The 18893-nt window shown below is 44.3% G+C and overlaps 1 protein-coding gene across 2 annotated transcripts in view; it reads left to right on the top strand.

Moving 5' to 3' along the window:
• The window catches only part of LOC135509153 (protein bicaudal D homolog 1-like), an 81694-nt gene that overhangs the window by 54001 nt on the left and 8800 nt on the right, over window positions 1-18893 (top strand). For both annotated transcript variants that reach the window (XM_064929564.1, XM_064929563.1), the window contains exons 3-6: window positions 10021-10173; window positions 13212-13691; window positions 16097-17260; window positions 17482-17633. In XM_064929564.1, the coding sequence (XP_064785636.1) occupies window positions 10021-10173; window positions 13212-13691; window positions 16097-17260; window positions 17482-17633 (1949 nt within the window). The remainder of the gene's footprint in view (window positions 1-10020; window positions 10174-13211; window positions 13692-16096; window positions 17261-17481; window positions 17634-18893) is intronic.

Raw genomic sequence — 18893 nt, 5'->3', positions numbered from 1 at the left:
AGTTTGTGAGTGCTTTTGGTGACAAGCTGCATTTCTTCAGCCTCCTGAGGTTGAAGAGGCGCTGCTGCGCCTTCTTCACGATACTGTCTATGTGGGTGGATCAATTCAGTTTGTCAAGGTAGGAAATTATTGTTATTTTGAAATATAATCACTTTTTTGGGCTTAGTTGTCGTCAATTTGCTGTGAACAAATGATTAGAATTATGTTCTGGCCCACTACCATCCACTCTGACCAAAATCAGCCCGCGGCTATATCTAGTTGCCTGTTTGTGATATCTTTACTAGGCCTAATAAACCTTGTAAAATGTCTCAGCCACTTCTCACGTGCACCTGTTTCATGTGCACCTGTCACCTGTTTGCTTTGTGACCTGGGTGGCCCTTGGCTCTTTGATGATCTGCTGATTTGCCTGTTGCCTTGCTATGTGGGTCTCCTTTGCCTGTGTGGTGCATATTAATTAGGAGACAGTCTCTTTTTAATGTGCTGGAGCCACACAAGGGGCTTAATTTGTCGCTAACTGGATCTAATCAACTGGTTTAATGTGGATCCCAAGCAGAATCTAAAGATATAGGATCTTAATTTCATCTCTCTTTTTTTCATCCTGTTGCTGCAGGATTAATTAAGATCCTACATTTTTTTTCTCCTAAAATCAAAGTAATGTACAGACAAAATGATAGAGACTAAGTTAGCAGTAGGTTCTGTGTGTTTTACAGTTTGTATTTCAAATGGGCTCTGGCCTACCGCTAGTAGTTAACCTTCATTGTTTAAATGAATCCTGGCCCTGATGTAGAGTGGGACACAGGGCTACAGTATTGGCCTTTCCCATGGCGGTTGTGTTGTGTGAGTGTTTGGTGGTGCACTGACCATGCCCTGATCCTGTGGTGGTGTTGAGACAGTAATCATTGGCCAGTAATCCCCTGGACTTCATGGACAGCTCAGTCCTAATGCCCTGCTTTGTGGGGAATATGTAATGAGACAACACCAGCCATTAGCAAACCACACTGGTCACGTACAGTTAATCAATAATGTCACGGATTAAGAGTTTGTTAATGAACTGTTTGTGTTTTGCCTATGGTCCATATTGGAATATCGGTATTTTTCGCTTCCATTGTGTAGGGGTAGCTACAAGTGTAGGGGTAGCTACAAGTGTAGGGGTAGCTACAAGTGTAGGGGTAGCTACAAGTGTAGGGGTAGAGCTGCATAAGGATCTGCAGCAACGCTGTGCTTTCAAGTACAGTGCTGTACAATGTGTCATGACATGGAGATCAAGTGTCAAATAAAATGCTGCGACAGGCTTGAATACAGAAACAGCAGCATGTACAGTTGAGTGTACATTGAATTGACCTTCCATTTCTCAGTCCATTTCCCTGAGTCCTGCTGTTCCTCCAGTGACTGAAGATGTGGTCAGTCAGGTACTGGAGGGTCCATGTCTGTCCCAAGACCATCTGTCTCATCTAGGGCTGGGAATTTCAAGGGACCTCACAATATAATATTATCACTATACTTAGGTGCCGATACAATATGTATTACGATTCCCACCATTCTCACTATTCTATATGTATTGCAATTTAATACTGCGATTTTATTGCGATTTTATGTTCCAAACATATTCCTCACTAAATAAATTGAAATAAATAAATAAATTGCTGAAAACATGTTGGCTCACTATTTAAAACTACATTTTGGTGCAAGTACAGCCAACTTATTTTTCTTTACAATTTGATACTTGGAGCCAAATATCAATATAATATCATCCAAACATAACTGTATCAATATTTTCCCCCATCACTAGTCTCTTCTCCTGGTGAGGCTCTGGCCAGGGTCCCACTGGTCACCCCATATCTAGGACCCAGTCTGAGCCAGCACTTCTGTGTAGTGCAGGCTAGGAGCCACTTAGCAACTTTATTGAGGAGAGGGGAAATAAGAAGCACTGAATAGATACTGTATGAGGGGCTATGGAGGTCTGAAACCTGTTCATCATTTATGGTGTAAATATAGGCTAACATTCACACACACACACACACACACACACACACACACACACACACACACACACACACACACACACACACACACACACACACACACACACACACACATGCACACGCACACGCACACACACACACACACACACACACACACATAATGTACACACACACACACACACACACAATGTACTAGCTGCAACCCAAACCAATTTGAATTTAGTAAGGCAAGTCTATTGGCTGGGGTTTGAGTCAGTGTAAATTATGTTAAATGTTTGATAATGTGTGGCCAGCCATGTAAAGCCAGACTCTGAGGCTGCTGTACTGTAAATCCATACAGATTTATAATTCCTGTTGCCATTGGGATTCACAACTCCTCTTCAGGAAATTGCATTGTGTGTGTGTTTGTGTGTGTGTACACATTTTTGCCAAAAGACCTCTCAAGAATAGTAAACCAACAAAAATTCAGAGAAGTGAGGACATTTGATGGTACTCACCTAGGAGTTAACGTTAGGGGTTAAGGTTAGGGTTAAGGTTATGGTTAGGGTAAAGGTTAGGGGTAAGGGAAAATAGGTTTTTGAATGGGAATCAATTGTTGGTCCCCAAAAGGTATAGTAAGACATAGTATGTGTGTGTGTGTGTGTGTGTGTGTGTGTGTGTGTGTGTGTGTGTGTGTGTGTGTGTGTGTGTGTGTGTGTGTGTGTGTGTGTGTGTGTGTGTGTAATAAAGTTGTGCATATTAAAATGGTGTTATTTTCTTTCTTCTTCTTCTTGACATTTAGATTTACATGAAAATGTTGCTGAGACTCAGCTTCCTACCGTCTAACCCATTTCCCAGATTTATGACATTACCAGAATTTCTCCCACCTAATATATCATCTGATCCACCACAGCATGTTCAGATCTCTATGGCTGCTGCCTCCATTCTCTGTGATTGGCCCAAAATAATGATCTTGCAGAGAGTGAGAGTGCTGACTCTTTGCTTACTACTCAGAGGGCCAATTTGTTTCATAGTGTCAGGCTGATCCCGTTTCTGAACTGAACTCTAGACTGCCTCATCATCATCACATCAGAGGAGATACTGTATGCGTGTGTGTGTGTGTGTGTGTGTGTGTGTGTGTGTGTGTGTGTGTGTGTGTGTGTGTGTGTGTGTGTGTGTGTGTGTGTGTGTGTGTGTGTGTGTGTGTGTGTGTGTGTGTGTGTGTGTGTGTGTGTGTGCGTGCGTGTGTGTGTGTGCGCATGCGTGTGCGTGTGCGTGTGTGTGTTTTTAGAGTTGGTTCATTGTGCTATTATGTGTTTCTTTTCGCGATATTTGTAAATAATTTTGTACATAATGTTTCTGCAACCGGATCTTACAGACAAAAAGAGCTTCTGGATATCAGGACAGCGATCTCTCACCTCGGATTATACAAAGATTTCTTCAACAACAACAACAAGCAGGACTCACACGATATTCTCCAAACACCCCACAGGGCAGACATCCCAATTATCTCCAAAAGGAAGCGACGCTGAGGACGAAGAGCCGGAAGCCTCCTCCGGACTCGCAGAAGGCAACTAGGAAAGCTGCCGTTACCGTCAATATTACTCGCCAATGTTTAATCATTGGACAATAAACTAGACGAGGTACAATCATGAATATCCTAACAACGGGACATCAAAAACTGTAATATCCTATGCTTCACGGAATCGCGGCTGAATGACGACATGGATATTCAGCTAGCGGGATACACGCTGCACCGGCAGGATAGAACAGCACACTCCGGTAAGACGAGGGGGAGCAGTCTGTGCATATTTGTAAACAACAGCTGGTGCACGAAATCTAAGGAAGTCTAGGTTTTGCTCGCCTGAAGTAGTGTATATTGTGATAAATTGAAGGCCACACTACTTACCTAGAGAGCTTTCAGCTATTCCCTTTCGTAGCTGTTTATTTACTACCACAGACAGATGCTGGCACTAAGACCGCACTCAGTCAGCTATATAAGGAAATAAGCAAACAGGAAACCGCTCACCCAGAGGCGGCGCTCCTAGTGGCCGGAGACTTTAATGCAGGGAAACTTAAATCAGTTCTACCAAATTTCTATCAACATGTTAACCAGAGGGAAAACAAATTCTAGGTCACCTGTACTCCACACACAGAGACACGTACAAAGCTCTCCCTCGCCCTCCATTTGGTAAATCCAACCACAACTATATCCTCCTGATTCCTCACATGATAAAAATTAAAGCAGGAGGCACCAGCGACTCGGTTTATAAAAAAATGGTCAGATGAAGCAGATGATAAACTACAGGACTGCTTTGCTATCACAGACTGGAACATGTTCCGGGATTCTTCCTATGACATTGAGGAATACACCACATCAGTCACTGGCTTTATCAATAAGTGCATTGAGGACGTTGTCCCCACAGTGACTGTACGTACATACCCCAACCAGAAGCCATGGATTCCAGGCAACATTCGCACTAAGCTAAAGGGTAGAGCTGCCGCTTTCAAGGTGCATGACTCTAACCCGGAAGCTTACAAGAAATCCCGCTATGCCCTGTGACGAACCATCAAACAGGCAATGCATCAATACAGGGCTATTATTGAATCATACTACACCGGCTCCGGCAGGGCTTGCAAACTATTACAGACTACAAAGGGAAGCACAACCGTGAGCTGCCCAGTGACACGAGCCTACCAGATGGGCTAAATGACTTCTATGCTCCCTTCGAGGCAAGCAACACTGAGGCATGCATGAGAGCATCAGCTGTTCCGGACGACTGTGTGATCACGCTCTCCGTAGCCGAAGTGAGTAAGACCTTTAAACAGGTCAACATACACAAGGCTGCGGGGCCAGTCGGATTACCAGGACGTGTGCTCCGGGCATGTGCTGACCAACTGGCAGGTGTCTTCACTGACATTTTCAACATGTCCCTGATTGAGTCTGTAATACCAATATGCTTCAAGCAGACCACCATAGTCCCTGTGCCCAAGAACACAAAGGCAACCTGCCTAAATGACTACAGACCCGTAGCACTCACGTCCGTAGCCATGAAGTGCTTTGAAAGGCTGGTAATGGCTCACATCAACACCATTATCCCAGAAACCCTAGACCCACTCCAATTTGCATACCGCCCAAACAGATCTACAGATGATGCAATCTCTATTGCACTCCACACTGCAATTGATTTGATTAAAGAGAGGCGAGAGGCCAGGTATCTGGACTGGACTTATAGAGCAAAGACATCTATTATCCAGAGGGTTCAGAACATGCAGCAAAGTGCCACTAATTCACATACTATAAGTGCTGATACATGCCAGACTGTTTTAGTTCATGTTTTTGACACATAGATACTGTAAGTATTATAATGACATCATATTGTAACTACCGAGTATAGACAGGTTGGCAGCTAGCAGGTGATCTACACATAGTCAGTGCAAACTATTATATGTCATATACATGTATTGTGAATGTATATACAGTATATTATACAGTGCCTTCAGAAAGTACTCACACCAGATGACCATTTCCACATCTTGTTGTGTACAACCTGAATTTAAAATGGATTCAATTGATATTTTGTGTCTTCACACAATATCCCATAATGTCAAAGTCAAAATATGTTTTTAGCCATTTTTATAAAAATTGGTACTCACTTAGGAGTTAACGTTAGGGGTTAAGGTTAGGGTTAAGGTTATGGTTAGGGTAAAGGTTAGGGGTAAGGGAAAAATTTCAAAATATTAAATGCTGAAATGCCTTGATCCAATAAGTATTCAGTCCCTTTGTTATGGCCAGCGGTGAAAGTAATTCGGTATGGTCCGTTACCGCGTCTCGACAAAAACATTTGTGGGGGTACGCTGTACCAGTAAAACATGACCCGTTCCGTTACCACATCTCGACAAAATAATTTGTGGGGGTACGCTGTACCAGTAAAACATGACCCGGTCCGTTACCGCGTCTCGACAAAATCATTTGTGGGGGTACGCTGTGCCAGTAAAACATGACCCGGTCCGTTACCACGTCTCGACAAAATAATTTGTGGGGATACGCTGTACCAGTAAAACATGACCCTATCACAATAATTAAAACAAAATGTCAAGAAAACTGTAGGCTATTACAACACTTTAAAAAAATCATAATCGCATGTCAGAGGCATGAAAATGTATTGAATTTACTTGAAAACGGCTGGTATAGCCTACGCTCCAAAGTGTGATGTGGTTCGATGATAACACTAAGCTTCAAGTAAATTTATGATATTACCAAAATTATATAACCTAATTAGCCTACTCCTGTCTATACAGAAATACATCAAATCATTACACCAGAAAGCATGCTTTGGCCACAGACGATCATTAACTTATTGGAATATGAAATGTGTTTTAAATCGTAATGCCTATAGTCGGAAGGGCACTCAATTTGGGCAGCGCGCGCGGCAAATACCAAATACATGATTGTTGAGTTGGAAAGTATAGAAGCCCAGCCAGGTATGTCGCAATACTTAAAAATGCAATCACTGGAAAACATCATTTGTAAAGAAAATGACTATTGCTGTAAAGAGAAGACAATGAAAACACTCTAATCTATCTTTTAGTTAAATTCTCAATTTAATTGAGCAAACAGTAGGCGGCAATCTTAGGATATTGGCACCAGCGTCGAGAGCATCGGCCATATCTCCGGTGGATGCGCATATTTACCATTTTATCATTGTTCGGTCAGTGCCACTTGAAAGTTTGTTTTTGGACAATAATTTCCTCCTCCAGGTTAGATGGACATCGTATTATCTTTGAGTCCCTCTTGTCATTGGCCTAATATATGGATCAGACAACGTTGTTTTTATTCTGTTTGTCAAAAGTTCCTTCTTTGACCTCAGGGGTGGAATGTTATTAATATTTTTCATAATTTCATAATGAATAAATATATATATTTTACAACGACAATCCGGTGTTTCTATGTCAAACAGTTTTGTTATATTTCAGTTTTCTGTGATGTCTATAAAGTGTAATATTTGGATACAAACAAAAAAGGTAATACATTTCAACTCTATATCTGACATGGTACAGGTGTCTTCTTTTTTAAGTCCATAACCATGTGTGTATGAGGTGTATACTTTTGTTTCAAAGTAGATTTGTTAAAGACCACCAAGAATAACTATGTGACCGTGATTTAGCCCAGTGTAGTAAAAGCTTTTTTTTAAAATGATTCTGCAAATGTGTCCAGTCGTATAAAGTGTGTAGAATTGCATGAAATATGTTTATAAAATGTCAAATTCTTCCCTTGCAAAGAAAGGATAAGAAACGTATCTGCTATAACTTATTACCTACTGAAGGGCTACTCTACGTTAAGATGTCCCTTCTCTGGAACTAAGAAGCCGAGACCGAAACCATGAAAAACAGCCCAGACCATTATTCCTCCTTCACCAAACTTTACAGTTGGCACTATGCATTGGTGCAGGTCGCATTCTCCTGGCATCCGCTAAACCCAGATTTGTCCGTTGGACTGCCAGATGGTGAAGAGTGATTCATCACTCCAGAGAACGCGTTTCCACTGCTCCAAAGGCCAATGGCGGCGAGCTTTACACCACTGTAGCCGAAGCTTTGCATTGCTCATGGTGATCTTAGGCTTGTGTGCGGCTGCTGGGCCATGAAAACCCATTTCATGAAGCTCCCAACGAACAGTTCTGGTACTGATGTTAGTTCCAGAGGCAGTTTGGAGCTCGTTAGTGAGTGTTGCAACTGAGCGCTTCAGCACTCGGCAGTCCTGTTCTGTCAGCTTGTGTGGCCTACCACTACCCAGCTGAGCCGTCGTTGCTCCTAGCCATTTCCACTTTACAATAACAGCACTTACAGTTGACCAGGTTAGCTTAGCAGTGCAGAAATTTGACGAACTGACTTGTTGGAAAGATGGCATCCTATGACGTTGCCACATTGTAAGTCACTGAGCTCTTCAGTAAGGCCATTCTACTGCCAGTGTTAGTCTATGGCGATTGCATGGCTGTGTGCTCAATTTTACACACCTGTCGGCAATGGGTGTGGCTGAAATAGCCGAATCCACTCATTTGAAGGGGTGTATACAGTTGAAGTTGGATGTTTACATACATACACTTAAGTTGGAGTCATTAAAACTCGTTTTTCAACCACTCCACACATTTCTTGTTAACAAACTATAGTTTTGGCAAGTCGGTTAGGACATCTACTTTGTGCATGACACAAGCAATTTTTCCAACAATTGTTTACAGACAGATTATTTCACTTATAATTCACTATCACAATTCCAGTGGGTCAGAAGTTTACATACACTAAGTTGACTGTGCATTTAAACAGCTTGGAAAATTCCAGAAAATGATGTCATGGCTTTAGAAGCTTCTGATAGGCTAATTGACGTCATTTGAGTCAATTGGAGGTGTACTTGTGGATGTATTTCAAGGCCTACCTTCAAACTCAGTACCTCTTTGCTTGACATCATGGGAAAATCAAAAGAAATCAGCCAAGACCTCAGAAAATAATTGTAGACCACCACAAGTCTGGTTCATCCTTAGGAGCAATTTCCACGTTCATCTGTATAAACAATAGTATGCAAGTATAAACAGCATGGGACCACGTAGCCGTCATTCCACTCAGGAAGGAGACGCTTTCTGTCTCCTAAAGTGAAAATCAATCCGTTCTGTCTCCTAAAGTAAAAATCCATTCTAGAACAAGAGCAAAGGACCTTGTGAAGATGCTGGAGGAAACAGGTACAAAAGTATCTATATCCACAGTAAAACTAATCCTATATCGACATAACCTGAAAGGCCGCTCAGCAAGGAAGAAGCCACTGCTCTAAAACCACCATTAAAAATTCAGACTATGGTTTGCAACTGCACATGGGGACAAATATTGTACTTTTTGGAGAAATGTCCTCTGGTCTGATGAAACAAAAATAGAACTGTTTGGCCATAATGACCATCGTTATGTTTGGAGGAAAAAGGGGGAGGCTTGCAAGCCGAAGAACACCATCCCAACCGTGAAGCACTGGGGGGGCAGCATCATGTTGTGGGGGTGCTTTGCTGCAGGAGGGACGTGCACTTCACAAAATAGATACCCTCATGAGGCAGGAAAATTATGTTTATATATTGAAGCAACATTTCAATACATCAATCAGGAAGTTAAAGCTTGGTCGCAAATTGGTCTTCCAAATGGACAATGACCCCAAGTATACTTCCAAAGTTGTGGCAAAATGGCTTAAGGACAACAAAGTCAAGGTATTGGAGTGGCCATCACAAAGCCCTGACCTCAATCCTATAGAAAATGTGTGTGCAGAACTGAAAAGGCGTGTGTGAGCAAGGAGGCCTACAAATCTGACTCCGTTTCATCAGCTCTGTCAGCTCTGTCAATGGACCAAAATTCACCCAACTTATTGTGGGAAGCTTGTGGAAGGCTAGCCGAAACGTTTGACCCAAGTTAAACAATTTAAAGACAATGCTACCAAATACTAATTAATTGTATGTAAACTTCTGGGAATGTAATGAAATAAATAAATGCTGAAATAAATAATTATCTCTATTATTCTGACATTTCACATTCTTAAAATAAAGTGGTGATCCTAACTAACCTAAGGCGGGGAATTTTTACTCAGATTAAATGTCAGGAATTGTGTAAAGCTGAGTTTAAATGTATTTGACTAAGGTGTATGTCAACTTCCGACTTCAACTAAGTATTCACACCCCTGACTGGAAAATGGCTGTCTAGCAATGATCAACAACCAACTTGACAGAGCTTGAATCATTTTTAAATAATAAGAATAATTATTGTTCAATACAGCTGTCCAAAGCTCTTAGAGACTTAATCAGAAAGACTCACTGCTGTAATTGTTGCAGATGGTGATGTTTTGGGGTATGAATACTTAAGTAAATGAGAGATTTCTCTATTTCATTCTCAATACATTAGCCAAAAAGGGTTTTTACTTGTTTTAACAATGTGGAATAAGTCAAGGGGTTTGAATACTTTCTGAAGACACTGTATATATTGATCTGTTGAATTGCTTGCAGATTATGACCTGATAGTCCTTCTCTTTCCTTCCCAGAGTAATGAGATGCTGGAGCTGCAGGGGAGCAGGATAAGAGAGGAAATCAGCGAGTATAAATTCAGAGAGGCGCGACTCCTACAGGACTACACTGAGCTGGAGGAGGAGAACATCACCCTGCAAAAACAAGTGTCCACTCTCAAACAGAACCAGGTCAGCATCAGCACCATTACTGTTTATGGTTTACTGCACGCCAGTGGAGGCTGGTGGGGGCGCTATAGGAGGATGGGCTCATTGTAATGGCTGGAATTAAATTAATGGAACGGAGTCAAACATGTGGTTTCCATATGTTTGATTTGTTTGATACTGTTTATATTCAGAACCACATTCCTGTAAAGATTAGAGAGGATCTCAATTTAAATACTGTTGAAGTAAGATGGCTACAGGTTCATCTGCCACAAGCCCATTCTTGTGGGAAGCTGCTATAGAGCAACAACTGCTAACAGTCAGTAACTGGAAAAGATGTGTGAAATGCTTGATAAGGTATGTGATATCAACAGAGAGGTATTTTTTATGTGATTTTAAATATTGTCTGGCTTTCATCAAGCTGCCCACTCAAGAAAAACCAGTGCCTGCAACCTGGTTCAGGTTATCAGTCAACCTACCAGGGTAGTTACAAACAGCACAGGAATGAAATCATCAACATGTATTGATCACATCTTTACTAATGCTGCAGAAATGTGCTTGAAAGCAGTATCCGGATCCATCGGATGCAGTGTCACAATATAGTAGCCATAACTAGGAAAACCAAAGTTCCAAAGGCTGGGCCTAATATAGTGTATAAGGGGTCATACTATACATTTTGTTTGATTCCTATGTTGATGTAAAGAATATTTGTTGGTGTGTAATGAGGAGCATATAGACGTTGTACTTGACACATTTATGAAATTGCTTATTCCAGTTACTAATAAGCAGCACCCAATAAGAAAATGACTGTAAAAACTGTTAAATCCCTGTGGATTGATGATAAATTGAAAAATTGTATGGTTGACAGGGATGAGGCAAAAGGAATGGCAAATAAGTCTGGCTGCACAACCGATTGCTTAACGTATTGCCAATTGAGAAATCATGTGATGAAACTGAATAAAAAGAAGAAGAAACTACACTATGAAACAAAGATAAATGACATAAAGAATGATAGTAAAAATCATTAATTGAATAAGATGGCTCATTCATCACAAAACCGACTGATATTGCCAACTACTTTAATAATTGTTTAATTGGCAAGATTAGCAAATTTAGCCATGACATGCCAGCAACAAACGCTGACAGTATACATCCAAGTACAGTGCCTTGCGAAAGTATTCGGCCCCCTTGAACTTTGCGACCTTTGGCCACATTTCAGGCTTCAAACATAAAGATATAAAACTGTATTTTTTTGTGAAGAATCAACAACAAGTGGGACACAATCATGAAGTGGAACGACATTTATTGGATATTTCAAACTTTTTTAACAAATCAAAAATTGAAAAATTGGGCGTGCAAAATTATTCAGCCCCCTTAAGTTAATACTTTGTAGCGCCACCTTTTGCTGCGATTACAGCTGTAAGTCGCTTGGGGTATGTCTCTATCGGTTTTACACATCGAGAGACTGAAATTTTTTCCCATTCCTTGCAAAACATCTCGAGCTCAGTGAGGTTGGATGGAGAGCATTTGGGAACAGCAGTTTTCAGTTCTTTCCACAGATTCTCGATTGAATTCAGGTCTGGACTTTGACTTGGCCATTCTAACACCTGGATATGTTTATTTTTGAACCATTCCATTGTAGATTTTGCTTTATGTTTTGGATAATTGTCTTGTTGGGAAGACAAATCTCCGTCCCAGTCTCAGGTCTTTTGCAGACTCCATCAGGTTTTCTTCCAGAATGGTCCTGTATTTGGCTCCATCCATCTTCCCATCAATTTTAACCATCTTCCCTGTCCCTGCTGAAGAAAAGCAGGCCCAAACCATGATGCTGCCACCACCATGTTTGACAGTGGGGATGATGTGTTCAGGGTGATGGGCTGTGTTGCTTTTACGCCAAACACAACGTTTTGCATTGTTGCCAAAAAGTTCAATTTTGGTTTCATCTGACCAGAGCACCTTCTTCCACATGTTTGGTGTGTCTCCCAGGTGGCTTGTGGCAAACTTTAAATTACACTTTTTATGGATATCTTTAAGAAATTGCTTTCTTCTTGCCACTCTTCCATAAAGGCCAACTTTGTGCAATATACAACTGATTGTTGTCCTATGGACAGAGTCTCCCACCTCAGCTGTAGATCTCTGTAGTTCATCCAGAGTGATCATGGGCCTCTTGGCTGCATCTCTGATCAGTCTTCTCCTTGTATGAGCTGAAAGTTTAGAGGGACGGCCAGGTCTTGGTAGGTTTGCAGTGGTCTGATACTCCTTCCATTTCAATATTATCGCTTGCACAGTGCTCCTTGGGATGTTTAAAGCTTGGGAAATCTTTTTGTATCCAAATCCGGCTTTAAACTTCTTCACAACAGTATCTCGGACCTGCCTGGTGTGTTCCTTGTTCTTCATGATGCTCTCTGCGCTTTTAACGGACCTCTGTGACTATCACAGTGCAGGTGCATTTATACGGAGACTTGATTACACACAGGTGGATTGTATGTATCATCATTAGTCATTTAGGTCAACATTGGATCATTCAGAGATCCTCACTGAACTTCTGGAGAGAGTTTGCTGCACTGAAAGTAAAGGGGCTGAATAATTTTGCACGCCCAATTTTTCAGTTTTTGATTTGTTAAAAAAGTTTGAAATATCCAATAAATGTCGTTCCACTTCATGATTGTGTCCAACTTGTTGTTGATTCTTCACAAAAAATACAGTTTTATATCTTTATGTTTGAAGCCTGAAATGTGGCAAAAGTTCGCAAAGTTCAAGGGGCCGAATACTTTCGCAAGGCACTGTATATCTGACCAAATTGTTTTGAATTTGCTTTGAATTGACAACAGACTTTCAGCACGCTTATAGGGAAGGACATACAACAAGCACAGCACTTTTTACAGTCAATTTATCTGACCTTAAACCTACTTACAGTGTACTTTACTTAAACCTATCCCCTTTCTGTGTCTTCTGTGTCCTTTCTGTCTAACTATCCTCTATGTGTGTCCCCTTTACTCTATCTGTGTGTCCCTTTTCCCTCCTGTCCTCTCTGTCCCCTGTCCCCTGCTCCCCCTCTCCACCAGGTGGAGTATGAGGGTCTGAAGCATGAGATCAAGGTTCTGGAGGAGGAGACGGTGCTGCTGAACAGCCAGCTGGAGGATGCTGTGCGTCTGAAGGACATCTCTCAGTCCCAGCTGGAGGAGGCTCTGGACGCCCTGAAAATTGAGAGGGAGCAGAAGAACAGCCTGAGGAAGGAGCTAGCCCACCACATCACCCTCAGCGACAGTGTGTATGGTGCCGGAGCCCACCTGGCTCTCACCGCCACTGTTGACGGGCTCAAATTTGCCACTGAAGAGGTCGGGAGTAATGGGACAGCCATGCAAAATGGAGCCAACGGGAATGAGGATAGCAACGGCCACTGTAATGGGCACCTGGGATTGGCTAAGATGAACGGCGACTACCGGCTGCCCAGGAAGGGGGAGGGGCTGCATGGTCCTGTGTCTGACCTCTTCAGCGAGCTCAACCTGTCTGAGATGCAGAAAGTAAAAAAGCAGCTGTTTCAGGTGGGTCTTTAGTCGAGATGAACGGTGGAGAGACATAGTGTGTTCTTCTCACTACTATGGCTGAGTGATTGTGTGTGATTGGTCTCAGATCTTTTGTCCTGTCTTGACAACTTCTATGGTCATTGTCATGTTTGGCATGACAATGACCATAGGAGTTGGCAAGACAGCACAAACAGATCTGGGACCAGGCTAAGATATTGTTGTAACAATGTTCAAGGGAGGTTGTACCTGGGTCTTGTTGTTACCAGGGAGTCTTTTAATATCCTTCATCCAACCAGCTTCCTCATTTGCTCTGAGCAAATCAATGTGGTTAGAGAGACAAATCCAGCAATTTACACACCCAATGCATTAGGAGACTGTTATCGACCTCCTCTGTCCACTGCACATTTTATTAAGGAATGGGAGTGTCTCACCAGCATCATTGGACAACCTAACCAGCCAACCAATGACAAGGTGATGACATTTTGAGAACAAGACCCCCCCCAAAAAAAAAAGCTTGTCAGATGTCATCCTTTTATTCTCTAACAGACCATGAGTCTGTGACCACACTCATTATGATTTACCAATGGCTTTACATGACTAGTTTCAGAGCTATTTTGGACTCAAAAGACTGTCTCAGAAGGGCCATAGGGGCTGATTTGAATGATTGTGGGGACATTAGCAGGGGGAGAGTAGAACGGTAGGAGTGGAGGAGGATGGCGTGTGCCATTGGGAGGCCTGACAAGGCGCTTAGTGTCCGACAGGGCAGAGCAGCGCAGGGCAGAGCAGAGCAGAGCAGGGCAGGGCAGAGCAGGGCAGAGCAGAGCAGAGCAGAGCAGGGCAGGGCAGAGCAGGGCAGAGCAGAGCAGAGCAGGGCAGCGCAGGGCAGGGCAAAGCAGAGCAGCGCAGGGCAGGGCAGGGCAGGGCAGGGCAGCGTAGGGCAGGGCAGGGCAGGGCAGAGCAGAGCAGAGCAGGGCAGCGCAGCGCAGGGCAGAGCAGAGCAGAGCAGGGCAGAGCAGAGCAGAGCAGAGCAGAGCAGTGGAGGGCAGCGCAGCGCAGAGCAGAGCAGGGCAGAGCAGAGCAGGGCAGAGGATCCAGAGGAGAGTGGAAGGAAGGCAGAGAAGGAAAGACAGGCTGCTGCACTACTACGCTGCTTAGAGACAGAGGACAGAAATAGAAGCCCTTACAAGGAAAGAGTACAGAGGGATAACACACACAGACTGTCTAAGAGAATGCCTAGCAATGAATAGAATGCTTACTTGTTTTCTTACTTGTTTTTCTTACTCAGGTCAGTGGGGAAATGAATGATTTCATGTGTGGATCCAAACTGTATTACTGTAGAGGTTTGAATGTCTCTATAAATGCTTTCAGTAGAGGGCTGCTTTAATTTGTCATCCTCCCTGTGCTGTAATGTATATCTGTTCCCAACAAGCATTACATTAAACTCACTCAATTTAACCTCAATGGTAACCGTATCAAATACGAGATGAACATCTGGTATAAAACTAAAACATAAAAGTGGTTTATAATTAAGGAATAAGGCTCGGGGGTGTGATATATGGCCAATATTCCATGACTAAGGGCCGTGGTATATTATCCATTTACAACAAACCTCCGATGTGCCTTATTGCTATTATAAGCTGGTTATCAACATAATTACAAGAGTAAAAGACATGGTTTGTCATTCCCGTGGTATATGGTCTGATATACTATGGCTTTCAGCCAATCAGCATTCAGGGCTCGTACCACCAAGATTATAATTCCTGTTATATATCTACTGAGAGGCCCCCAAACCTCTTTTTTTCTCAGTGGATGAAAAATGAAATATCTGATTGCTGATGCTATGGATATGCATACAAATCAGTGGATCAGTTCTGTGTGAGAATTTACAGATTGAGCTTTGTATTGTTTTACCTTTATCTCTGTCTGTAGAGACGTGTAGATAACCTGGGACTGTGCATTACCTTTGTATTTTTAGGGTGTTGTCTGGTCAGAGGACAGGAACAGACCCAAAATTATAAAACACAAGCGATCTCTTGCAATGGTTTCACAGTATTGGAGTGGAAATCTCTCAGCTCACCTGTGGTGCAGTTCTAATAGGTAGAATCTGAGGTCCCAGATGGCAACCTACACACACACACACACACACACACACACACACACACTAGTCAGACAGAGTTATTTATGGGACTAGCTTACTGTACTGCTGAACTCATTGAAAGTTTCGCTGTTCGACTGCTTCTAAACTTTCTTCAATAATTAATTTGACTTTGTTTCCCTGGGCCTCTTCCAATAGTTAGTCAACAGGGGATGGCTGACTAGCTCCTCTGATATGATGACTGACCACAAATACGTTCTACTGTCTGTGGTAATGCTGGCCTGGTCTGAGTGGTCCTCACCCTGCAGTATGTCCTCCCGACCTATAGGTGGAGCGTGAGAAGTCAAGCCTCCTGATGAACCTGCAGGAGTCCCAGACCCAGCTGCAGCACATGCAGAGCGCCCTGACGGAGCAACACGAGAACGTCCAACGCCTCACCGAACGCGTCAACGTCATGAAGCACCTCCAAAGTGACAAGGAGATGGCTGATTCTCAGGAGTCTGAGAAGTCCAACGGGTCGCCCTCGCCCTGTCACCGCGACGACGAGGTGGACATCCACGGGATGGACATCCTGGAGTGTAAGTACAAGGTGGCAGTAACTGAGGTGATCGACCTGAAGGCGGAGCTAAAAGCCCTGAAGGAGAACTATAACCAGTGTGTGGAGGGCCAGGGGGAGGAGCGGAGCAGCAACGATGGGAAGGTCCAGGCTCTGGACGAGCAGATCAACCGGCTGGAGCAGAGCTGCCACGATTCCCACGATAGGGTGGCGTGTTTGGAGGTGGAACTAAAGACGGCGATGGATGTGGCCTCAGAGAGCCACAGCATGCTGAACACAGCGCAGGATGAGCTGGTAACATTCAGCGAGGAGCTGGCCCAGCTCTACCACCACGTGTGTCTCTGCAACAATGAGACGCCCAACCGCGTCATGCTGGACTACTACCGCCAGAGCCGTAACACCCGCAGCGGCAGCCTCAAGGGCTCCGAGGACCCCCGGGCACTCCTCTCCCCCCGCCTGGCTAGACGGCTCGCCGCTATCAACGCTGGGTTCACCGAGGCCCCACGGAGCCCCATAGACTCGCCCTCCAAAGAATCCCCCAGTGGGGACAACGTGGAAACAGGGAGGGAATCCCCAGCACCAGGCAGCCAGGGTAGCCCAACCCGCTCCCTCATGGGCTCCCCGGTCATCAACGGCACCAACGGCCCTTCTTCCTCCTCCCCCGTGCCTCCCGAGGCAAGTGGAGATCTGCGTAAGGAGCCCATGAACATCTACAACCTGACCGCCATCATCAGGGACCAGATCAAACACCTGCAGAGAGCCGTGGACCGCTCCCTCCAACTGTCTCGACAGAGGGCAGCCGCCCGGGAGCTGGCCCCCTTGTTCGACAAGGACAAGGAGGCCTGCATGGAGGAAATCCTCAAGCTCAAGTCCCTCCTCAGCACCAAGAGGGAGCAGATTGCCACGCTAAGACTGGTGCTCAAAGCTAACAAACAGGTGAGCAGAGCACTAGGGTTGAGTACCTCTGGTTCCAGATCTGGCCACTACCTGGGAATGTCATCATATTTTTTGGAGCATTCTCTAACAGGTTTGATCAATGTTCCTTTGCATAGAGCATTACATTAGACCTGTTTTTTTTGTTGGTAGAGATATAAAGTCGAAACCACATGTTTAAAATCTGATATCTTGATTTGAACTTAACCCACTCTCTATTCCAGACTGCAGAGGTGGCGCTGGCTAATCTAAAGAGCAAGTATGAGAATGAGAAGTGCATGGTGACAGACACCATGATGAAGCTGAGGAACGAGCTGAAGGCTCTGAAGGAGGACGCTGCCACCTTCTCCTCTCTCAGGGCCATGTTTGCCACCAGGTTAGGGGAATTCTGGGATCTCATGCAGTTAATTACAACACAGATGTGTAAGACTGTGCAAAGAGGATGAGTTTGATCTCAGTGTTTTCCCGGTTTGCACAAGGGTATTTCTTAGTCTCTCTCTGTCTCTCACTCTCTGTCTGTCTATCTGTCTGTATGTCTGTCTGTCTCTCTCTCTCTCTGTGTGTCTCTCTCTGTGTGTGTCTCTCCCTCTCTCTCTCTCTCTCTGTCTCTCTCTCTCGCTCTGTCTCTGTCTCTTTCTCGTTCTGTCTCTGCCTCTGTTTCTGTCTCTCGCTCTGTCTTTCTCTCGCTCTGTCTCTGCCCCTCTCTCGCTTTGTCTCTATCTCTCTCGCTCTGTCTCTGTCTCTGTCTCTCGCTCTGTCTCTCTCTCGCTCTGTCTTGCTCTGTCTCTCGCTCTGTCTCTCTCTCGCTCTGTCTCTCGCTCTGTCTCTCTCTCGCTCTGTCTCTCTCGCTCTGTCTCTGTCTCTCTCGCTCTGTCTCTCTCTCGCTCTGTCTCTGTCTCTCTCTCACTCTCTCTCTCTTGCTCTGTCTCTCTCTCACTCTGTCTCTGTCTCTCTCTCTCTCTGTCTCTCACTCTCTGTCTGTCTATCTGTCTGTATGTCTGTCTGTCTCTCTTTCTCTCTGTGTGTCTCTCTCTCTGTGTGTCTCCCTCTCTCTCTCGCTCTGTCTCTGTCTTTTTCTCGTTCTGTCTCTGCCTCTGTTTCTGTCTCTCGCTCTGTCTTTCTCTCGCTCTGTCTCTGCCCCTCTCTCGCTTTGTCTCTATCTCTCTCTCTCTCTCGCTCTGTCTCTGTCTCTCGCTCTGTCTCTGTCTCTCGCTCTGTCTCTCTCTCGCTCTGTCTTGCTCTGTCTCTCGCTCTGTCTCTCGCTCTGTCTCTCTCTCGCTCTGTCTCTCTCTCGCTCTGTCTCTCTCTCGCTCTGTCTCTCTCGCTCTGTCTCTGTCTCTCTCGCTCTGTCTCTCTCTCACTCTGTCTCTGTCTCTCTCGCTCTGTCTCTGTCTCTCTCGCTCTGTCTCTCTCTCACTCTGTCTCTGTCTCTCTCTCACTCTGTCTCTCTCTTGCTCTGTCTCTCTCTCACTGTCTCTGTCTCTCTCTTGCTCTGTCTCTCTCTCACTCTGTCTCTGTCGCTCTCTTGCTCTGTCTCTCTCTCGCTCTGTCTCTGTCTCTCTTTCGCTCTGTCTCTCTCGCTCTCTCTCTCGCTCTCTCTCTCTCTGTCTCGCTCTGTCTCTGTCTCTCTCGCTCT

The sequence above is a fragment of the Oncorhynchus masou genome, chromosome 22 (assembly GCF_036934945.1).
Source record: "Oncorhynchus masou masou isolate Uvic2021 chromosome 22, UVic_Omas_1.1, whole genome shotgun sequence".
Taxonomy (NCBI): Eukaryota; Metazoa; Chordata; class Actinopteri; order Salmoniformes; family Salmonidae; genus Oncorhynchus; species Oncorhynchus masou.
The sequence above is the reverse complement of the archived record's forward strand: the minus strand, read 5'-3'. Positions and strand labels throughout refer to the sequence as shown.